We start from the raw sequence: 24,282 nt of genomic DNA on the forward strand, positions 1-24,282 counted from the left end.
CTCTCTTACCTGACCCAGAGCCCGACGTGCTCATGTCATAGATGAGATCTTTGAGACATTTGTCGGGAGACATTAACATCTGGTTATCCAGAGGCTCCTCTGGGTCCTGCTTGTGTGCTCTGCTGTAGGTACAGCGGTGGCCCTGCACAACAAACACACCCAGCAGGATCCCCACACACAACAGGCAGGAGGGCACCAGGATCACCACAGCAAGCTGCAGCCTGCCCCAGCTGGGCTCCTCCAAAGGCCTCTCTGATAACACAAACACACACACGATTATGTTAGGCCATTACTGTTTCTGAAACTGAACTCTTAAGACAAAGAATCAGTAGAATGAGAGGAAAATTGCCATTATATACGCCATGGAGCCTCCCATGATTGTTGCACCCTCTGGTGGTCATTATAGATTATTCTGAGTTGTGTACAACGGAGTACAGAATATTTTATCCGGGATAAGAGTCAGGGAGAAAAAAGGGAAAGCTTTCTGTGACCCAGCTGCTAAGGGTGGCCCACAGAGGCTACTGTTTCATTCTACAAAAAAAACTTCTCTCCTGAAAATGGTGTGAGTAATTTCTTTTTAGTATTCAACCACTGCAAAAAGAGAGGGAAAGCATGGGTTAAAATGAGTAATGCTTTGTTTACATGAATCGGGCAGACAAACAGACAGCAAGGTTCGGATGGCATGGTAAGAAAACAAACAAACTGTCCGTTGGAAAGGTTGACTGGTAAAACGTAACACACGACGATATGATGCTATGTTGATGATGTATTGTTTACCAAAAATGAAATAAAATATAGAAAAAAGGATGATTTTGTATTCATTATTTGAAGTAATTTTTCTAGTAATGTCCACTGCTTTTCCAAATTGCCCATGTTTTCTCTTTTGTGAAGGAGCTACATAACATTTGGTTGTAAATGATAATGTGGGTGATGGCAAAAATTTTAAATATTTTAACTTTGAATGCCAATGCCATCTACCATTACCTTTGCTGGTTACTCTGCCAGCCTCAAATAATGTTACTATCCTGCTCTCGTGCACTAAAATGCCTGATTTCCATGTAAACGCAGCATAAAGCAGATTTTTGGGAGCACCCATACACCGCAACCATTTCTGTGGGCGGGCCTGCCAGTGATGCATAACTACTGCTGAAAGATGCTGAGGTACCTTATTCCAACGAAACATTTTCCTCACCTTAACACAAGCTCAGCAAAATTAAACCATCACCCTGTCGACAGTCTTAAAATTCAGAGAGATGGAAATTTTACATTTGGCAGATGTGAAGCTTTGTCTGCCAAAAAATTCATTTTTCCAGAGCACCAGAAATTTCATTAGTGCACCTACCAATCAAAAGTACTTATCAATCAAAAGTAACAAAAACAGAGACAAAAAATTTTAGTGCCAAGAAAAAGTAAAAATCTAAATGGTTTTGTTTCTTAATTTAAAAAGTAACCGATCAACAACAGGTGCACTCTGGGAATAAACTGTGGGTTTGGGGAAACAACCTAACCTGGATTTTCTATCTCTGACCTTCTTTCTGTCTGTGGATAGACAGAGAAAACCTGGACACAAACAAAAATAGCAAAGATGGTGGGCGCTGTGATAATAAGAGATTTAAAGACACGTTGACAGTGAACACTGGAATAGCATTGAAGCATACAAATTATTTGTATTTCCCCAGAATATAGAATCATATTATACAGTAGGTCTGGAGAAATACAAAGGGTTTTGACCTAAAAGTAACTTTGGATGACAGCTGAAGCCTCATAAATAAGTTTACATAAACAAAGCCAACTTGAGAAACCCAAATTTAATCAGGCTCTGAACCTCCAGGCTTTCCATCCTCTCAAATCCCCAAAGCGTGAAATGTCCTCCCCAGGAGTGCCTCAAACATGCAACATCTGCAAATGACCCAATGTGCGAAGCAACACGTCGCGAACTAAAACACAGTTTCCTAAGAGATCCTTCGCCTTTTACCTAAATACATATCTAACCATGTGTCCAAATGAAGGGTGCAAAACAAGAGTTTTCTCTCCTCTGGCCCAGTGGCAAAAGACCTTCTACAAACTGCAACTGTTGCAGTTTGTTGACTCTGAGGAGACTACATAGGTCAAGGAAGTAATCTCAGCAGTTGTTTCCACTTTTAAACTGTTTTTTGACACAACAAATGCTTGAAAAGCTGTTAAAGGGTAACTTTGGTATTTTTAAACATGAACCATATTTCTCCATGTTTTTGTGTCTAAGTGACTAATGTGAACAACAGTTTTTGAATTGAGCGAGATGGGCGCAGCGGCCTGCAACAGAACTGGCTGCAATGTAACATTAACGTGTCCACTAAAAGTGCTTGTTTTTGCCACTGAGGGGCTCAGATTATCATTACCAGTGTTTGACAATATATAGAAAGGGTCGCTACAGAGATAAATCTTTTGGGTTAATAGTAAGATTCTTTTTTTTTAGCCACAAACAGCGATCGCCAAAGCCGCCAGACTCTATTTTTTTTTTTTTAAATCACTTTCTTATATCAAAACAGACTTGATTCAAAATTAATAGACCCAAAATAACTGTCTTGGTTCATCTTTCCACTTTTCCAATAATTGCCATATCTGGTTTGGTTGAAATAAACCATTTAACTAACCTAGTTAGATGTGGAAAATATGCTATACATGGTTAAATTACTGTCTGATGGGTTTAGCAATAGCAATATCAGCTGTTTCTGGTTAAACAAAAATGATATAACCTCTTTAACAAAAAGGTCTATCTCTGTTTGGATCATTTCCTTAATGACATCATATATATATATATATATATGATAACAATTTTAGCCTGTCAGTGGCAAACAAAGCACTTTGAGTGGGCATACTTTGTGTGAATGTGCCCTGAGTGGTTACACTGCAGCTGGTTTTGCCGCTGCTGGCCGTGGTGGTCTGGCTGAATACTGGACGACTTAAAAAACGTAATGTTCCTATTAGTCACTTAGACACAAAAACATGGGAAATAGTTAGAAAATACCTTGGTTACCCTTCAAAGGACATTATACTCAAGTTTAGATACAGCTATACATAACCACAAACCACTACCTCTAACTTTACCTTACACCTTTAGATACATTCTACACTTCCACTACTTGTAATGTATAGAAGTGACAGCAGGTGCAAAAACAAATGATAAGTCTTTGTGTACAGAACATAAATACCACATTGGATGAGCTTACATGATGATATCTAGCAGAGCAGTGGAGCAGATTGATTCTGGTGTCCTAATAAGAGTCGGCACCATCAACAGCCTCAGGGTGCTGCCCTGACCCAGCTCATCAACAGTCCGCATCATTTAACATTTTAAACCCTCTGTATCACCTCCACATCTGATTTGGACTGCTTATAGACAATATCTTCTAATGTTTTCTTAGTTTTTTATTATACATTTGTGTCAAAAAATAAAGTACAGACTAAAGTTTAACACAATCACCAAGAGTAAAAATAGTCAAAAACGTAAATATTCATGAGGGGGAAATTGAAGCTGTTGTTGTCTTGAATATGGCCACCAGAATTAACAGCAGTGTTTCCCTTTAGTGCAATTAATTTGGGTTTGTTTTAGAATTTTGTATTTGACCTTTCTGAAAAAAGCTGGTCTGCAAACTAGAGCTGAAACTGGCAATCAATTAGCTGATCATCACACAATAAATCTGCAACAACTTTCGTAATCAATTAATCATTAAAGTAATTCATTTAATACAATATGCGTATTAGCTATTTTTCGTCATTCTGTATGATGATAAACTAAATATCTTTGGGTTTTGGACTTCTGGTCGAACAAAATGTGACATCTGAAGACCTCAACTTTGGCTGTGGGATAGTATACATTTTTCACCATTTTCTGATATTTCTTTTAAAATTTTAATCAATAATTCAGGAAATAATGGGGTCATTCAACAATGAAAGTGGTCAGCCAGTTATCATGAGAACATAAATGCAGCCACAAATAAATTAAAGAAATGTTTTTCAGGTTCATAGTGAGCCAGTAAGAATCCACTCAGTACTGGGAACTATGACTTGGTTAAAATGAAGCTTCCTTTTTATATTCTTAAACCTGCACTAATCAATATTTTCATACGAACAATGAGTCAAACGACTGTGTATACTGAGTAAATGTTTGCTCGTTGTTTAGATTGTATGGCCATTAACTTTTCTGATTTAGTTGGTTTAACGGCAGGTGGACAAAGTTAAGGACTAACTGGCGAATGTCTCGGACCATTTAGCAGCTAAAAGAGATTTACACGGGAGTTAGTGGAGACCAAAAACATACTGTAGCTACAAAAAGAGTAAGTATTGCATTTACAGATTAACCATGCAAACTTTGACATAATATGTCAAATGTGTTTGTTTTTCAGCACAGTATGAAGTTCTGTCCCAAACTGGCCAAATAAAACTGATTAATGCAGCTTTAATAAATCTGATTTACATTCTTTATGAATGATCCATTTTACACAGCCCTATACAGCATTCAAATTGCCATGAACTTAAAGTGAATATTACAATCAAAAAGAAAAAAATGAATTTATGTGTTGCATCAGTGTAACACAACCAATGTTCAGTGTTACTCTGATCTCCTGGTGTTTTCCAATAGTCTATCCACAGGTGTATGTAATCCCCCTCTGCTTTAAAGCCAAGTTCCACCCAGCACACCCACGAGAGGCTTTTAACTTTCAGTAGGACAACATGCTTGCCTGAGTATTTATTTATAAATCAGTGGAGGGAGGGGGAGGATCAGTAACTGCCGTCCCTTTGCCTCTGCCAGATTTGTTATGTCACAGGATCTAGTAGGATCAGCATCCACCTCGTCTAGCCGGGGCCAGAATGAGTGGGAAATCCCACTCTGATTGGAGCGGTGCTGCTGTCGAGTGAATACTGTAAATACTGAGCAATGTGACATTGTCTGAGCAACTGTCTGAGGGCATGAATCCATCTGTCCTCTATTAATTTATTTCCTAAAATATTTATCTTCGATTTGAAAAAAAAGAAATTAATTAAAGACTACAGGAGATAGGGACAAATTTGCATCATTTTGACAGCATCATATCGGCTGTACCTGGGTGCAGGTGCAGAGTCTCATTGTTGCAGAAGTCAGTGAAGCAGCAGTTCCTCTTGGAGACATTTCGGGAGCTGTAGCAGAAGACCTGGCCCTTCATTTCAGAGGGTGACAGGCAGGACTTGACTGTCTCCTCCTTCCCGTCAATCAGCATCACAGAGTTCCAGCAGGCACCGTCTGCCGTCGTCTCACAGGTGTGGTTGGCGCAAAGCTGGCACACACACCTGAGACCTGAAACATATTACATATAGACACTTCAAGACACCACTTAATTCATTGATTTGTGAAATCACTGAGAGGGAAAAGAACACGTGACAAACAGCTTCATTCACAGACTACCATGGTGAGTGGTCTTTAACTCTTTAGACGCAGGATCCTCCTGTTATGTAAGCAGGTCCATGCTCTTAGTCGGTCTGGAGGTGGAGGTACCAATGTAATGCCTCTTAGTATAACACCCAGATAATCTTGTGTTCCTCTTGGAGCAGCTGTCATGCTTTGTTTGATAAGAGTGTGAGTGATTGATTAGCAAGCTTGCACTGCCTTTCCCTGGAAAAAACTGCAAGTATGTTACATTTTATTCAATTAATGTATTCAGGAGCTCAAATGTATAATTACATTACCCATAATAAGGTTATTAAATAGATCAGTGTTGAAATATTAACAAGATTATAAAGTTGTAAATGTATTTATCATGAACTCCACTAATGTAACAGCAATTTTTTTCAATATTTTGAAAAGTTTTCAAGATTTGGTGGCATCTAGCAATGAGGTTGCAGAAATTAAACCTCTTTCATATGCCAAGTGTGTAGGCCCGAGGAAAGAGCCCCCCGGATATATTGTATTGCATCATATTGTACAGAGGTAATAAAGGGACAAGCAAGTGTATTTTTTTATAAAAATGGTGAATGTTTAAATATATGCCCTGTGTGCAAATAGTGGTTTATATGCCAATGAGTTACAGCTGGTTGCAACAAAATGAATCCCCAAAGGTATTTTTCTCAGGGGGACTACTACAACTAATGCAAAACGTCTTGTGACAGTGTGTCACCTCTTTATTCCTGTCACTTTCTGTGCCTGTATTTGTCATGTATGAACAAACATGAACATTTCTTTAGGCAACTTAATACTAAGGAAGTCTTAAATAAACATTTGGTTGACATGAGACTAGAAAATCTGGATATAGTTAATCCCTGACAACTGTTGAGAGGAACACTTGTTTTTCTGGCCCATTGTAAACCTGCAATGAATTGCTCTACTTTTAAAGTTATATGTTCTTAAGCATTGAGTGTGAAGCCCATTTCATCGATTTTTTTAATATGTCCTCATTAGTAGTGACAGTTATGGAAGGAAAATTGTTATTCACATTGGACATGTCAAAGGAGATATTATGAGTCCGTACAGATGGAATTATATAATGAAGAGGAATGACAAGGATAAAAAATGAAGGAAACACAAGCCAGACACTGCATTCCAAAATAAAGTGCTTATGATAGAAAAACTTGTCACTTGAGCTGATGATTATCTGTAGTGTCTCCCAAAATTCTGTATACAACATTTAGAACATTAAAATAGCTGAAAGGACTATTTGCCGTGTAAAGATGTGGTGGAGTAATGGTGTCCTGCAGAGAAAGTCATGCTTCCTCAATGTGTGTTGTACTCATAGACTGTGTAAAATAATGGACATAGTCACCCATTAGTTTGTAGATTTCTGTTTTTAAGCCATGAGATAGGAATTTTGGTCGTCGCCATCTTGGATTTTGGGAGCCGGAAGTGACCCAAGGTGAGCATATTTAGATTAATTTAAATGGGAAATCAGCTGGGAACTCTAGTTTTTAGCAAATGCCACTCATGAAGGAATAAATAGTGCATTCTAAGGGACTATTATCAGTCACAGGTTAATATCATTGACTATTTCCAGCACCAAGATGATGTTGTATTGACTTAATCAGTAGTGCTTATTTTAATAAAGGAACATGTCACCCGGCTCAGTGGTGTGGCATACATTTCAACGGGATAAATTCATCATGAGTTTTGGTCTTCTAATGTATTGAGAGTTAAAAAACAGAGGATAGATAACCTAATAGTTTAAAGGGCTTTTCAAGGCTCCACCAGCCGTAAAGCAGACATCTTGACAAATCATCCTGCAACAAAGATCAGGAGTTTAGTTCAAGGGGAAGCCTGACAGGAATATGACAAAAAATGTTGGTTTACGAAATACCTGAGAGTTGCTTGGCAACAGCTTTCTCGAGGACAGTGTTTTATTAAAGTTTGAATGTTATCTCTGTAACTACAATATAACAAGGTTGGTATGTTTAAAACCTTTTTAAAGCAGATGAATGACTGAGCACTGGCATGTGTAATGTGTTTAATGGCATCTTGAGTTATGTATGGTAGTAGGGAAGTAATAGATTACATTTTTCTCCATTGTTTATTATTGTTATGAAAAAAATGACTTGTTTTTTGGGAATAGGGGACATTAATTCCCAAACTGTGTTCATTTTGTAAAATACATTCTGAAAACAGTGTTGTGCTTTAAAAGCATAATCAGCAAAATCACATAATGGTGTCTTTTAAAAAAATGGAACAAAACCCTACATCAAGGACAGCAAAAATAAAAACAACAAACTGCACAAAGACAGCTAGAAACCAATAAAACAGAATGAATTGGATGTCTAAAAACACAGTTCAACTACGGAGAAAAATAGTAATGGAAAAGCTTTAAGCCTTGATGAGTGATTAATGCAATCTCTTTTGAAATCTTATCTTTTGTATCTTTTTTTCTTTTTTAGACATGGTTTAGTAGATGGAGCAGTTATGTCAGGGATGGTTTGGTCACAAATGACTGAATCATCCAGGAAAAAGAATATGATATAATATAAACTTGGAAGTCTGGGCTTCCCTGCTTATGCTGCTGCCCCCGCGACCCGACCCTGGATAAGCGGTAAAAAATGGATGGATGGATGGATAAACTTAAAAGTACAACTAAATATATGCCTGAATTTCTTTCCTGAAGTGCTAAATTATAAGCATGAATAGGGATGAGTTGTAGGGATAATCTAATTTTAACAACCTTGTAATCATTCAGATCGTTCAGGCTAAAATCAGTTTCTTTTACTAATTATCACAGACATCTTCCAGTGTTATTATACTGCTCCATTTATAAGGGTTAAAGCAATGATGTTAATGTTAGTACCACTTACATAATTGGTTATCACCTCACGTTCTGCACTGCAGATATTTATGTTTGTATGTATGTGTCCAACACAGCAAAAATAACCCACCCCAGCATCGCCCCAAACTCAGCATACCCAAAGAAATAAGTTGGGGCACTTCTGATTTGGCTGAGACTCAGGTTGAATGATGTCCTAGAATCAGGCCAGATAAACTGTACTGCTTCCTGCTGCCAACACAGCACTGCCATCACTGGGATGTATGTATGTATGCATGCATGTATGTATGTATGTGTGCATGTGTGCATGCGTGCATGCGTAATATGCAAGTATGTATAACTTTTTTTTAAGTGCATAGGTTGTGGGTGCGCTGTGTGTATGTCTGTTAATGTATACTCATTTGCATCCAAAAAAAACCTCAGAGTGACATTATATGTGTGGTTTTAATGGTTCTGTCTGGAAGTCTTCTATTTTTACACTTTAATTGGTAGTCCTTAAACCTTTATTGTTTTTTGTCTACTGCTTTTATTCACTGCTCTATTGCTGATAGTATGTTACATCTCTTCCATTCAAATACAATATGATCAAAAATATAAAAGTACATTGCTAAAAGGATTGTACTTGAAGAACCTTTTTACTACATTGGTCTTCAGAATTGTGATGGAAAGCACTTCTCATGCTTCATATTGCAGATGATGCTCTTTTATGGAGACATTGAGTGCAAACCAGTACTAATGCAGTACTTAGAAGATCCCTCCAATAAACTCTGTACTTTTCTTTTACCTACATTATTCAGCTTATTACCTTGTTAGGGAAAAAATAGTTATTAGCTGAATTTGTGTGTTCAATTATATTTAATGAAAAAAAGTACTAGTGAGCTTCTATCATTTACTGTACTGAAAACAAGAAATGCCGGGTGACTGACTCAGCCTTCAAAACTTTTATCCCTTGTACAATTAACCCACTAACAGTTCCCAAACACCTTCCTGTCAAACAGATTCATGTTCCACTTTTTCTAAAGTTAGTGTTAATGTCCTTTTCTAAGACTGAGCCATTGGTAGCCAAAGACGAAGGGAAAGGGTCCGCACACAGCAAACACTGCAGTCTTCAACTTTATCAAACAGACAAGCGTTCAGTCACACACCCATTTATCAGGACACACACCAGGACAAACACAGACAGTAGGTAAAAGTCAGGTATAGCACGTGAGTGGGTGGTGGCATTTGTAAATGAGTTTCCTGTGGGTGCTGGCAACACAAGGTATTTTTACAGTAGCATAACAGCCTGCAGATCACAACTTGCAGTATCAATAAGGACTGCACCTAATGATTACTTTCATTAGCAATTAAAGGTTTCTTTAACTGTAAGTTAATGATGAAACATGCAAATCACACTTTGCTAAAGCTCACTTTTTTTTTGTCCGACCAGCCTTTCAAAACTCTAAATATTCAGTTTACTATCACATAAATTTAAAAAAAAAAAAAGCTGCAAATCCTCATTTGTGTCATTTATGCATATATTGTTTGCATCTATTAGCACCTTACTGTTTGAACCATACCAACCTATTTTTGTTATATTTTGCAGCTTACTGTCAGCTAGTTTTATATTTTCTAACTGTTTTTTTACATTTCCTAATTTATATTCTGAACCTGTTGTCTAGTTTATATTTAGTTTTAAATTGCTACATAGGCCTATTGTGTTTTACATTTGCTGTACATTACTTATTGCATGCTTTGCATCTGCATTCCTCTAACTTTGTATCGCAACTGCTGCACAGCAATTCCCCTCAGGATAAATTAAGTTTTTTCTTATCCTACCTTTAGCTGGAAACCAAGAGAGATTAAGACTTTTTCTTGACTAAACAACTTCAACTCAAGTATGAATTAAGTCAAACTAATTAACGTTCTACCACAAAACAACTTAAATCTTCAATAACAGGTAAGAGTCTCTAGGAAAGACCTTTCAAAGTTCAGTGAAGTGTAAATAAAGCAATCCTGGTGTATGAATCTACCAAACATGAAGTCTAAAGCTGACAGCACTCTGCTCTCTGAACATTTGGTTTAAATCTAGCCTGCAAAACTATTTTTCAACCAAGCAACTCCCTGTTTTAATTTCTGAAGAAAGTTATTTTGGAAAATAAAAAAAACACATGGTCTGTTTTAGGTTAGGTGTTAGTATGTGACATAACATGGAAAAACAGGTTGCTCATGGGAGCTTTGATTTTCTTTAAATAACTGCATTCAGAGCTATAATGTCAACAGATATTAAGCCATATTTAAAATCTTTAAAAAAAACCCCAACTATCTATCTATTTTATATATATATATATATATATATATATATATATATATATATAGCTATATTCTTTTGGTAACCTTTAAATGTACAAAGGTGCAGGGTTTTGTTGGTTTTTTTTTTTGTTTGTTTGTTTGTTTTTCACTATTTATTGGTATGAAATAATGATTGCTTCAAAGTTAAATTTCATTTATGGTGTTTGGTGATATAACAGCTTTCTGGGCGATTTTAAAAGTCAACTGAATTAACTACCCACCTTATTAAACAATAGATCTAGAATCAATTTTAATAACTCATATAAAACCTTACAACTGTGTACTTAACAAATGCATTTGATTATGCAAACTGAGTGAGTGAGGAGCTGTCAGCCACTATACCTGCAGTCAGCTGGGCGACACACAGGAAGATCCACGCCGCTTGAAAGCTCTGCTTCCCGGGACGAATCATGGCAAGAGCCGCATCTGCTCCGTCTCCGTAACGCACCGGTCACACAGCTACCACGCTACAGAAAAACACAACATTGTTCATTGCTGGAAAGTCCGTCGGCCGTGCACCCCGTACAAATGCCTCGCACAGTAACCGCGGGGAGGAAACTGTAAAACGCAATGAGCGGTTTGCTCCGCCTCTGTTGACTGGAATTTAAGAGGATTAGCGCTGCAGACCTCTGATAAAGACATGTGAATGAGAAAGTGTGTTGCACATCCATTTAACTGCTGCAGGTCCAGCGAAACACCACCTCCTGTCTGCATACTGATTACATGCATTTCCTCAATTCACGGAGGTGTGTGCACGCTTACTGAGGAAGGAAACCAGGTCAAACACACCCACTGAACATATTGCTGATTTTTATAAGGAGAGAATTAAAAACTACAAAATCCCAAATTAAATGTATACATCACGTGGGTAAAGTGACTCATGCAGCAACAATCTTTTGAATATCTTTTATTTTCTCTTAATTTTCCGGTAAGAGAAAAAAAAAAAAGAGAAGTCAAATTCAGACGCACCCCACTTGATCTTAAGTTATCTATTGGCAAAGGTAACACTATACAAGGGCAGGTGTTGTGAAATGACAAATGCCCAAGACTGGAGACATGACACCAAAAAGGTTGTAGGAAGAAGAATTTCTGCAGAAGTAAAATTGATGTAAGCCTATTGTAAAATAAACGTAAATGTGATTTTAGGGAGCTGTATTGACATAAGCTGTATTGACTTAAAAGTATGCATGCAAAAAGGGTTTAAAAAATTGAATTTATAATAATTAAAATTAGAAGGTAAATAGAAGGAAAAGCTGCAAGTCTTCATACAAATGTTTCTGCATGGCACATGGCTTACACGATTATTAAGTGTTGGAATTTAACTGTCTAATTAATGGAGTAATTGTTTTAGCTGCAGGTATATCTTGACATATGATTTGTGAGCACAAAAAATAATTTGTGAAGTAAATTTACCCAAATTATATATTATATTCCTGCACTGTTCAGCAGAGGGACATACAGTCACTGAATTTACAATAATTGGGATCAGTGGACCATATATTGGAGCCCTTTAGCCCTAAAAAATAATAATTTAAATTTCCCTTAAATGTAAAACTTATTCTTCCCTGAGATGGGCAACAATTTGTGGTCTGTGAAAACGAGATGTTTTTCTCTTACCTTGGTGACAGTGCTCTCCACCAATTGTGAAATGTTGTCTCACCTAAGACAAGAAAAAATGAGAAAACATTGGTGAATTGATAATAGATACTAACAAAATAAGAACAAATATGAGCAAAAATAAGAGAAAATTTGTTTGTATATTGTTTCTTGCGTGAGGCTTATTGAGATAATCCCATGGGGAATAAGAAAATTAGTGATTGTGTAACCTCAGTTTGTCTTCTGGGCACTTTAAAATATAATGTTATTTTAATTACTTAAGTCATCATACTGATTTATTATGTTTGTTATGTTATGTATTACTGAGGAAAAATGAATTGCCTATTGTAGCAGAATGAATTCCACACTGTTAAAATGAATTATTACATACAGTAATTATTCCTTTATCATTAATAGCACTTGAAATGTTATTTTGTTTATATATTTTCCTGTGTGCCTTCAAGCTGCTATTTCATGTCTCCTTTACCTCAAGTAAGAGTAACTATAGTTCCTACCTGGCGTTGTTTTCTAGGGACAGAAATTGGATGACAGAGTCGGGTTAACACGTGCTGCAGTTTGAGATAAGAGTGAAGCTGTGTGTGAATTAAGGAAGATAAAACAAGAGAAATTGCAGTCCACTTGAGCCAAAAGGACTGGAGAACGCTACCAAACAAGAAAGTAGGGTTAAAATTGTTTTAGGAAGTGCACTGACTCTTCTCCAACTTCTTGTGTACATACCAGTGTGCCTGTAAATGGTCCATATTGACATGAAGGTTTATTAACCTGCTTGTGGGCCCGAGGCCAAGAAAGTTGCTGCTGTGCCGCTATTGTGTAACCTATCTCCTCTTAATGCCAATCAGTGCACACATAGGATTATAAATGGATCAGCCAAAGCATTTCAACCACTGACAGGTAAAGTGAAATAACTCTAATAACTACTATTACCTCGTTCATTCATGTGGCTCCTGACCCCCCCTCAGTGAACCCCCATGGCACTCCCATACAGCAGGACAATGCACCACACAATGCCAGAAAAACTGTTAACAAACACTCTGTGGAACATGACAAAGAGCTCAAGACATTGACCTGTCTTTCAAAGTCCAGAGATCTCAATCTTATTGAGTAATTGTGGGACATGCCAATTGCCCACCTCAAAATCCACAGGTCTCAAAGAATCGCCAACCAGTACTCCTATAGTGGAGTAATATCTGCCTTGAGTTTTATGGGTTAATTAGTTTGTCATAATTTGACTTAACACAACTTCATGTAGGGATAAGTGCCATGTGAGCGCAATATAAACTAAAAATAATGAAGCTCTTAAATCTGTCTCCTCTGCAAAACAGGGCCGAAAGATGAGGTAATAATGCAGGACCCACCTGTATTGATTCTGTGCTTGAATGGTGCAGCTTCCCTAGCAAATGTGCACTTAATTGAACTACCAAAACCAATTCACAAGTTTGTGGCCCCTGAGGGACTGGCAGTTGTCTGCTTGGCCTGGCTGGTAATCCAGTCTATTTTGCACCCCTCTGGCCATTACATTTCCTCTCACTGGATGTGAGCAGAATTCAGGTCAACAGAACTAAAGAAACCAGCCTGGGCAGATACTACTTATAACATCCCGTCCCAACGAGCAGAGAGCAAACACTGTCAGTACTGTACATTAAACACAGTGCAAAGGTTACAACTCGACGCTCCTGCGCACAAGAAGTTATTTATGTGATTGCGTTGTGTTCCTGCTGCTTGAGGCTCCATAGCAACAGCAGGTGCCAATGTCACCAAGGAGAGTGATTGAGTGAGCTGAGTTTACATGAACAAAACAAGCACAAAATGTACTTTTTTTTTTTTTCTTTTTTTTTTTACATGTTTTCAAAGCAAAGTTATGCACTGCATTGAATCCAGTAACCCTGCCTCTATTGTGGGTTCTGCAAACACAACTAATACTGCAATCTCTGCTTACTGTACCAATTGCAACTGTTGAAATGTAAAAAAAAAAAAAAAAAAAGGTTAGGCAGGCAATCATCAGCAGATTACAGAAATACACAGCATGTATATGAACCCAGTAAAGAACCTCAGTAGGATTTTGAAACTGTTAGAGTCAAACCTTGGTGCTCTGTGGGTACAGGGCGGATCAAATTACACTGAATATAAAGACAGTCTGCATTGAAGGTCTGACAGCTGTTGATTCATGCAAGCAGGGCGTCTCAGCACTGTCAGACATCCACTGTTAGTGTTTCTATCATCTGGCCCATAACTCTTGTGGCATATTAATCACTCTGAGAACCATCAGGGGTGCAGTTTCTGTTTGACATCTGCCAAGATATCTGCTGTGCACGCAGGTTCACTTTACAGCTGGCAAGGAAAAGGCCTGGGCGTTCGACCTTTTAGAAATGAATATGAATGAATTTGTTGTATTATTAGCGCAGATGTCAAGGTTTTTGCAGTACGGAAATAGATTATTATTATATGTTCATTAAAAGTGTATATTAGTAAAAGTATTCAAGGTAAACTATCAGTTGTACCTCTTCGGACAAAACAGCGCTAAAACAAAGTACAGCTGAGAATGATGGGAGAGCAATTATCATTGCTGGTACTTGGTCATTCACAAACTGTATAAAAATAGTAGCCACCATGACATCAACATTTGGTTTCTAGACTCCGATTTTGAAGACTTGAGTTTAGCATTGCCGCCATCTTTGACTTTTGGAGTCAGAAGTGACCATATTTAGATCAGTGGGTGAACTGTGGATCTGACTGAGAACCAGAGGACACTATACAGAAGAAAGCCTGTCACTCAAAGCTTCCCCGCCATTTATTATTTGTAACTTTATGCCTTAATCAAATTTAAACAGATGTGTTTTATGAAAATTCAATTCCTATACAGTTGAAATTAGCTATAGAGACCAAAACATTTGTTTTTGTACCAGGCTGTAAACATGTTAATTTCTGCTGGAAAGTTGGACATTTTAACATGGGGGTCTACAGGGATTGGCTTGCATCTGGAGCCAGCCAGAAGTGGTCATTCAACAAACAGCAGCTTTTAGCACTTTAACGTTGGCTTTATTTTCCAGCCACCAAGGTTGCTACTTGGTTATAAACCAAAGTATTGGTCAAACTTTTAATTTCGCTAGACGAAAAGTCAGGGGATCACCAAAGTGATGACAACTATTCCCCTAGAGGGACATGAATAAACACATCACATTTTATGACAACAGTTGGTGAGGCATTCCACTTAAAACCACAAATTTAAACCTAATGGGAGCCCTTTAGGAAAAGTCATGGAAACACCAGGGTCGGTAGGATTCATCCTCTGAGGAACACGAATTTCGTCACAAAATTTCACCTTAATTCATTCAACAGTTGTTGAGATATTTCAGTTTGATGAACCAGCCGACTCACCAACTTCACCACTCGACCACAGCACGGCTAAATAAATCTATGAGATAAAGCATCAGCACAAATGAGACAGATAAAACACATTTTTTCTATTTAATTCATATAAATCACTAATTGATATAAAATGTTAAAGAAATAAAAAAAAGGCTGAAGTTTGACTTCATTTACTTGACAATGCACGCGTTAAGACAGTATACAGGCTTTACAGGCTTACTTACAGGCCTCTGAAGGAACAGAGTTCAGTACCTAGCAGATATTTTATTTGTTCTTTTAGCATTTGTCTCTGTAAAGCTGAAGAAACAAAACATAGAACAAGTACATAATTTGATGTAAAATTCATGGTGATATACAAAAGGTTTGCGACAGAGTACCTTCAGTCGGACATTATTTCAGGAAAAGAACAGTACCATCGATGCAGCTGTACAACAAAACGTTACAAGGTTGGTGAAATCCCGAGAAACTTGTTCGGCCAGCATTGTAAACAGAGGTGCATGACACGCAAAGTAAAACATAACACTGTTTGCTATGATCACTGTTAAACAGAGTATGCATATTAAATTGGCAAGTTTTTTCCAAATGAATCCACCGTAATGCACATAAAAAATGCGGTACAATTAAAGAGATAAAGTGAAATTGCTAATATGTTCAGACAGTTTTTTCAAACTAAAATATGTGTCAAACAAAATCTGCGGTTCTAACAAAAGCGAGCCTACTGAAATGCCCAGGTAACAGTTTCTTCCTTGAAGAACATTGCTAACAGTCCAGTTCCTATGTCATAAGTTGAATAGATATTTTCTTATTTCCAAGACCATTGGCAGTCTCAGAAATGCCCGGTAAGCCATCTTTGGATGCCAAAATGTGTCCCGCCAAGTGTTTTTAAAATAAATATAGGTATGTGCCACTATAAGGGCACTGAACCCATCAAGTCTCTTGTCTTGTGATTTTCTCTGGGATGGTCCACCCCCTGGATGTCGTCAAAGGCCTTTATGTGTGTCTGCCTCTTCTTCTTGAGGCAGGCTCAAATGTCTGTTTTGATTTTGTCCAGAGAGTTGTCGATCTTTGTGAGTGTCTTTTTGATGCGCAACGCTGTTAATCTGGCTGATGGATTCTGGTACCAGCATTCCTTCATGAGTTTAGCCATGGAGGTTAAAGTCTGAAAATATTAACATATCAACCAATTGGCATATTGCTTGTCAACATTAGAATATAACTGAAATGCTTTAATTTCTGGGTGTTGAAAACATGCAGGTTTAAATTTTGTTACTTTGAGATTAATTTACGTATTTTTCTCGGACCATACTTTCCCACGTTTTTGGAACAAGAATTCTTGAGATTGGTTCAGTATTGAGTGAGAGCAAAGCAGGCTCCAATGTTGACTCTTGGAGCATGAGTGCACTCTCAAATTATGTACTCTTAAAGTGCTTGTTTTTGCCACTGACAGGCTCAGATTATTGTTTAAAGCGTCTGACAACATTGAATTGTGGATTCCTACAGAGATAGACCTGTTTGTGAAAGAGTAACATCCTTATTTTAAACATAAACAGCCACGAAATCGCTATCACTAAACCCACCAGACTCCAGTTAAATAAAAAGACATTTTTTCATTGTAAAACACACTTCATTTAAGGTGGACAGAAACAAAATAATACTCACAAAAACCATTTTGGTTGCTCTTTCTTTTATTCCGACAATCACAAATTCTGGTTGGTTAAAATAAACCCTTCATTCACTCGGTTAGATGTGAAAACAGGCTGGCACTATACATGCTAAAATTACTGTTTATTCATAGGAGGTCTGGTGGCTTTGGTGAAAGCAATTTGGGGGCTGTTTCTCCTTAAACAAAAAGGATCTTACTCTTTAACAAATAGGTCTTGCATAAGTTATCAGACAATTAATAACAGCCAGAGCCTGCCTACCTGTTGTAACTCAACAGTGCGAACATGCCTTGAGTGGTTATATTACAAGCTATTTCACGGCTGCAGCCCTCTCACTAAATACTGGACCAATTTCAAAAACTGGTGTTCCCACTTGGATACAAACATGGAAAAATAGTGTTGAGGTTGAAAATACCAAAGTTATCCTTTAATGACTGTTTAAATATCACTTACCGGGTCTGAAAACCATCTGTTTGGGATGTTGGGCCTCTGCTGATCCACACACACAACCTTCTTCATATCTTCAAAACTGGGATCACTTGGGACCACGTCGTGAAAAGGTGGCTTATAGTCTTCTACAATGCCTACCAGTAGAGTGCAACACCCAACAATTCACTGTCAAGATCACATCACTCAAAGCAAAGTGTAAAAAGTTATAGAGACAAATGACCGATACATAAAACACACAAAGTAAAAAAAAATGTATGTGGCTATTTATTCCTTAACTTGCTCTGAAGTGCAGCTGTGGGACAAAATACAGATATGAGGTTACTGTGTCAGGGTTAAATCAATATCTTAAGTGCTGCTGAAAGCCCAGTTCCTACTATAAAGCGATAAACCCATTTGACAGAGGATGGAGGAAGCAGGTTTTATTTCACATAAGATACCTCTGGCTTCTCCACAGACCACAGACAGTGGATGTCGAAGTGTGTATCAAGGCCAAATCTTTCTGTCGATAGCAGAAAAGCTTTTACTTAGCCTGATTTAATGCAGTAGTTCTGTGTCAATTCTGAAAAGAACCACAGGTTCACGAAGATTTATTATTTCTACATATGTAAAAAAACCCCCAAAAAAAACAGTAACAGCACTATCTACATCTTTAGAAAGCTAACAATATGCTTCTTGTATGTAATGCAAAGTGGCTGGAAATGAAGCAAATAATTGATAATATGAGACAGGATTACACCGAATCCAATAAGACCATGTTGTGTATAATGTGTGCTGACCATTGCTGACTGTCCTCCTGGCGATCTCCCACAAGACGAGGCCCAGGGCCCAGATGTCCACTCGCTTGTAGGATTCGAAACAGTCCATCTGGATGGAGTCATCAAGCACTTCTGGGGCCATGTAGCGCTTTGTGCCCACTTTAGGGTTGTTCCCCACATCTAACTCATTGGTGTCTTGAAAATGCATGACGGCCAAACCTAGCATGAAAACACAGAACAATTTAAAGTTCCCCTCCAGACATAAGACATATGAAAATATTTGCAAAATTAAGCTCGAAGGTACGTCTTAAACTCAGATTTAAGGTGAGCACAAAGTAAAGTATGAATATGAAAACAGCCTTGAGGTGTTAAACTCTGCACATACATCATTCTGCACAGTGAAGCTCCAACAACTAAAGTGAAAACGAAACACCAGACTCACTCTATGGACTGATTTAAATGCTGAAACACTACTTGTTTGTCATAAACAGCCCTGTTCTCACCGGATGTTCTCCTAACATAGGAACAAATCGCTTGGGAGACAAACAACTGCTACCATTTGTCGGGACACCAAAATGCGTCATCTGGAGCAGAATTTGTTACACTGAGCCTGTAAACATGCCAAGCCAGTCACCAGGTTTTGGTTTGTACCTGAATTAGTTTTTATTCAAGCATCAGCAAATGGAACATTGGTGTATCAGGTAAAGTGGTCCCTGTTTTTCTAAATGTGTTTTTGATTAAGGGCCCGGGGGTACATTTGAGCAGTGGTGTACCTCCTAAATTAACAGCAAATAAGGCTAAGCAGATAGATGTGAGTGGCGCAATATTACTGCAAATGCATCTCTTATTTAATACAGATGAACCACAAGTTACTATCGACTGTTTCAGTAGCTTTAAAACCATCTTGCGCTTACAGTGCTACCTGTATTTGCTCTATATTGAAGCCACATGTGCACAGAGTGAAGTATGCAAACCCAAAACTCTATGTCTGAATTTAATCCTATATAAAAATTCTAGATGTCTTTCACATAATATTATGCACACCAAATTCTGCCTGACATCTGTATCCTTGGAAACTTTGATATCTCAGATTGATCCTATCCATTTATTGAAAGGAAATACAACTAAGGTAATCTTTATAACTACTAGATTTAAAGGAGTGGGGAAATATAAACACAATATAATCAGGATATTCAAGATACAGATCTGTCGGTATTCTCACCAAGGTCAGCAATGCAGCACTGTCCGTTCTTTTTAACCAATATGTTTTTGCTCTTAAGGTCGCGATGGGCGATGGCCGGTTTGCCCTGAGTGCCAAAAATCTCGACATGAAGGTGTGCTAGGCCACTTGCGATGGAGAGTGCCATGCGGAGGCAGCTGGATGCATCGAGGGTGCTGAGTTGAAGGTAGTCGTATAAGGAGCCCATCTCATGGAAGTGAGTGATCAGCCACAACTGAGTGCTGGAGTTCCTTGAGGTCATGTCTGAAGCTATGAAGCCTACATTAAGAGAAATATAACAATACAATTAAAGCTTTGACATGCACCAAAGTATGTGTTTAGGGCACTACAGTACAAAAAATAGCCAGTTATGGCAAATTATTCATTCAGATAAACCCCCTGAGATGAACCATCTTGTTTTCGAGGGGGTCCTATTATACGTAAATAAAAACATGAATGACAAAAAAACAAAACAAAGACTTAAGGAAATAAAAACACAAACCAAAAATCTAAAATTACATACTACTGACTACGAAAGTCAACACAAAATCATCGGAGAGTAGTAAAATGTACACAACTACTTGATGGCCATGAAATATATATATATATATTTATGAATAAATATAAACATAAACTATACAGTGTATAGTGGGTAGAGCACAGTTCATCTAAACCATGAACAATTTAACAGAAAATAAGAAGACAAATTACTTTTGAACATGTGAAATGATGTCTTGGGTTAAATATTCCATAGTTCACCCCAAAATCGAAAAGACATTTTCCAACATACTTGTAGTGCTTTTTATAAATCTAGATTGTTTTGGTGAGAGCCGGAACTCTACTTGTGGTGCTCAAAGTGCCAAAAAAATATATATTTGAAAAACTCAACAGCAATGTCTGTTTCCAGGAATCATGACAAAGTTAGTCAAGATAATCCCAGACCTTGTTGTGAGCAGTTTCATGTAGGAACTATAGTCTTTAATTTTCTTTTTCTGCTGCTAGGGAGGACGCCGGTAACGTTTTCATCTATGTTGTCACAAGCACGGGCCTCTTGTCTATGAGTAGATGCTCACCTGGTGGGTGTAGTTCAACTCACACTAAAAAAAATTCAACAGTTAGCTAAGATTTGAACAATTTGTATGTTGTTTTGGTGTGAAATGTCCCTTTAAGTACTAAAGCCTCTTTATTTTACGTCACGTTATGTCCTGCCATAATCATTTGAATTATGGTTTTACTGGTTTTAATTAGTAATTAGTTACATTACCATACATGGTATGGTAAAGTTGGCATTCTCACAGCTCGTTGAGCCTGTAGACATAAATTTTGGTACATACCCAGAATGTTCTCGTGTCTCAGCAGCACCGTGTTGTAGATCTCAGTCTCTCTGAACCAGGACTTCTCGTCTCTGGAGGAGAAGATTTTGACGGCGACACTCTCTCCTTGCCACTGACCCCTCCACACTTCACCATAACGACCCTTACCTGGAGGGCAAAAAAAGAGACATGACATTAAAGCACACACAGAAATGGATAAAAAAGTATTGCTTTACACTGCCATTACTTTATAGTTTTCATTTATAATTATCTCTCCTATCATCAGTTATTTGTCTTATGTGTAAAGCTTGCTCATAGTGCTAGAATTACCTCTGGAGCACCTTTTTGTGGAGATTTTCCGCCAGCAATAAACTGTGATAAGTTTCACTGTACGCTGGCCAGGTAGTCCCACATAGCAGATAAAATTATTTAGTGGCTGATACTAGACAGTCAAACATTTTGCAGCTACAGACCCAGATATATTTGTCAGAGGTTGGGGGAAATAAGACTGAGCTAAAAGGAAAGTGAGTATTGAATTTGCATGAATAATGTTTGAACGTTAATGTAGCTGTGTCTACTTGATGTGTATAGGCATCAAATACTCACCATAATTACTTTGTATGCCCCTAATGTGGAGGTGTCTCTGTAAATGTAAGCTGATTTTGCTGCCCTCTAGTGGCCACAAATCAACTCATGCTCAGAGTTTAGATGCAACAGTAGAAGAGCGAGGACTATCTTATTTCAACATGGGTGACTTCACCCTCAACACAGATAACTATGGCAACGAATTTGTCCATATAAAAATAAGTCTGCCGTTGGTAATATTTTCTCTGACACTTAACATACTACAATCTCTAAACTAACATTTGTGCAATTTTTGGCTCCGGGGACTTCATTACTGGAACATTCATTCTTGCTCAATCTCATAATATCCTCACAGCAGCTGCATGTTTTGCAACCCAGATATTTATTTCAAATGGATTTATTTTTTGTGGATAAAGTTCTTGTGTTGCATGTTTTGGATGGTCTCTGATGATTTGCCAGTCTTAAAATGAAGACAGGAATGAGAGTATTGGTATCAGGGGAAATGAATGATATCAGTCTGACAGCAAGATGCTACACAGGGAGTTAGGGTCCTGACACACCGACGGTCGGCCGCATGTCCGGCCATCGATGAGCGTGTGTCGCTCTATTTTTTGTGGTGTGTCACGCACTGTTGGCACTAGCCCGCCCTTGTCAACACTTTTTCAGCCGATTCAGCATGTTGAAACAGTGTCTGACCCAGCAGAGCCTGTAGGTGAATGAAATCTCTCTGAATGGTAGTTCAGCTCAGCCCACAAGATGAGAAGTGAGGAAAGGAAAGAAAAGACTTAAGTCAAGTTGCCATTCGATCAAAAAAAGCTCGTTAATTTAGGTAACATTCCATTTTTTAGCCATGGAGCTCTTCAGCTGAAACAGTTTGTAATTGCTTGTGTTCACTAGCACACGGTAAAGAGAATTTGTTCTTTCAGCATCGGGTCGTGTTGTTAATGTGCAAACCGGCGGTCTGTTGGTCTTTCAGTTTCCCTTCTGAATGACAAATACAGAGTTCTGCCCCCTGCTAATATGGAAACTTATTTTATTTCACGCAGGCGCAGATTGTACGTGCCAGTTGGCCATTGACTGTAAACTTTGCGATGTGTTTAAGTGCAACTGTCTGGCCAAGACAAAGGCGACCTCAGGCGACACAACAATCGGTCTTTGTTGTCACTAGTTCTTCGATGGCGGTTTGACACATGCTGTATTAGTCCATCACACCCTGTTGCAAAATGGGGTATGGCTGCAATGAAGCTTAATTTGAGCTGGGTCACCTTTTTTTTTCTCCAGTCCCCCCCGTGACGGCACAGTGTGAGTGCTAAATTAAATTGAATGAGGAGTGCTAATGTCAATATGAAAACAGCCTTTAGCAGGGCACTTACCCACACACTCGTTCAGTGTGATTTGTCGTGCAACAGTTCTCTGAACAAGGAAAGGGAGTCCTGAGCCACTTCCCGAAGTGCAAGAGTGATCCAGAAGATCCTGGCAAAAAGAAAAACAAACAAAGAGTAAAAGGTTTGTATATTTACATGTATGTTTATATTTTCAAGTGAGCTAGCTGAATGAAAACCTTCCCAAAGGAGTCCTGTGGCTCGAGCCTAAAACACGATGGCATAAAGAGCATCTGGGACTCAGATGGAGACTAATACAAGCAGGCCGCCTTTGATGTGGCACCCACATGGAATAGAGGGGGACAAGCAGTGTGTGTACCAGGATATTTTGTGTGTGTGTGTGTGTGTGTGTGTGTGTGTGTGTGTGTGTGTCTGTGTGAGTGGGTGTGTGTCTGAGCTGGAGGTGCAGGGTGCCCCCTGCTGAGTAAACAACAGAAGTGCCACCCCCTCCCTGATGACTGGTGTGGGCGCTGGAGATTTTATCTAATCCAAGGGCCAGACTCCAAAACAGGCGCAATGCTGCTAAGCCTTTTATTTTTATCTCAGCTACAAGACATGCAGCATCCCGGTGCCAACACAGGAGGGCAGTGCGCAGCAACAGAGCCGACAGCTGCTGAGCAAAACAAACGACTAAACTGGGAGGGGAGGACGAGGATTGAAAACAACAGAGAAGAGTGATGCCTCAGATAAACAGATGCATAATGCAAGAGCTGCCTGAGAGACAATTTGGATCACAACACAGGAATGCAAGACAGAGACCATAAAATGAATGATGGGTTGCTCTGCAGAGAGTTTAAATCCCTCTCTTTGGTACAGAAGGATTGTTTTTAGGAGGGTAAATTTGGGCCAGGCCGTTAAGCGGCAGAATGCAATCAGAACGATGCAATATCATCATAATCAGAGACGACTTCAGGGCAGCAGGCTGCAGAGGGACGACCACATGTGTTTCAGTCCGATTTGCTTTTCACAGCCACAGTGCTTTTCCTAATATCTTTTCTTATGGTGCTGCCAAGCACTTTTTAATTATGCTGAAACAAACATTCTGTGGCTCCATATTTGGGCTTTCCATTGCCAAGTGCATTGATGGACTCTGGAAATGGCTTGAAAGAGCGCCAAAATCAGCTATTTCTTTCCTCACACACACACACACACACACACACACACACACACACACACACACTCGATAATACTCTAACAGTTGGAAATGTTATTTCCAAGTTTCATAATTCAAGATAAATAGGATTATCTTGGCTTTTAAAGTTTAAACATGTTTACAAGATATTCTATGTCCCATAACAGCCACAAATTTTAGCCACAGATGTGAAATGAATGCTTTCATTAATAAAAAGTA

The 24,282-nt window shown here is 38.4% G+C and overlaps 2 protein-coding genes across 2 annotated transcripts in view; both read right to left on the reverse strand.

Annotated features, from left to right (window-relative positions):
• The window catches only part of acvr1c (activin A receptor type 1C), a 58,714-nt gene extending 47,499 nt beyond the window's left edge, over positions 1 to 11,215 (reverse strand). The window contains exons 1-3 of the mRNA XM_042494406.2: positions 10,926 to 11,215; positions 5,084 to 5,314; positions 10 to 252 (exon numbers count right to left, since the gene is read on the reverse strand). Of these exons, the coding sequence (XP_042350340.1) occupies positions 10 to 252; positions 5,084 to 5,314; positions 10,926 to 10,995 (544 nt within the window). The 5' untranslated portion in view covers positions 10,996 to 11,215. The remainder of the gene's footprint in view (positions 1 to 9; positions 253 to 5,083; positions 5,315 to 10,925) is intronic.
• A 4,436-nt stretch (positions 11,216 to 15,651) lies between these two features.
• The window catches only part of LOC121949010 (activin receptor type-1-like), a 32,543-nt gene continuing 23,912 nt past the window's right edge, over positions 15,652 to 24,282 (reverse strand). The window contains exons 7-12 of the mRNA XM_042494594.2: positions 22,923 to 23,022; positions 20,986 to 21,132; positions 19,655 to 19,930; positions 18,454 to 18,651; positions 17,681 to 17,811; positions 15,652 to 16,725 (exon numbers count right to left, since the gene is read on the reverse strand). Of these exons, the coding sequence (XP_042350528.1) occupies positions 16,591 to 16,725; positions 17,681 to 17,811; positions 18,454 to 18,651; positions 19,655 to 19,930; positions 20,986 to 21,132; positions 22,923 to 23,022 (987 nt within the window). The 3' untranslated portion in view covers positions 15,652 to 16,590. The remainder of the gene's footprint in view (positions 16,726 to 17,680; positions 17,812 to 18,453; positions 18,652 to 19,654; positions 19,931 to 20,985; positions 21,133 to 22,922; positions 23,023 to 24,282) is intronic.

The sequence above is a fragment of the Plectropomus leopardus genome, chromosome 10 (assembly GCF_026936395.1).
Source record: "Plectropomus leopardus strain MGB_pleo_1.0 chromosome 10, ASM2693639v1, whole genome shotgun sequence".
NCBI lineage: Eukaryota > Metazoa > Chordata > Actinopteri > Perciformes > Serranidae > Plectropomus > Plectropomus leopardus.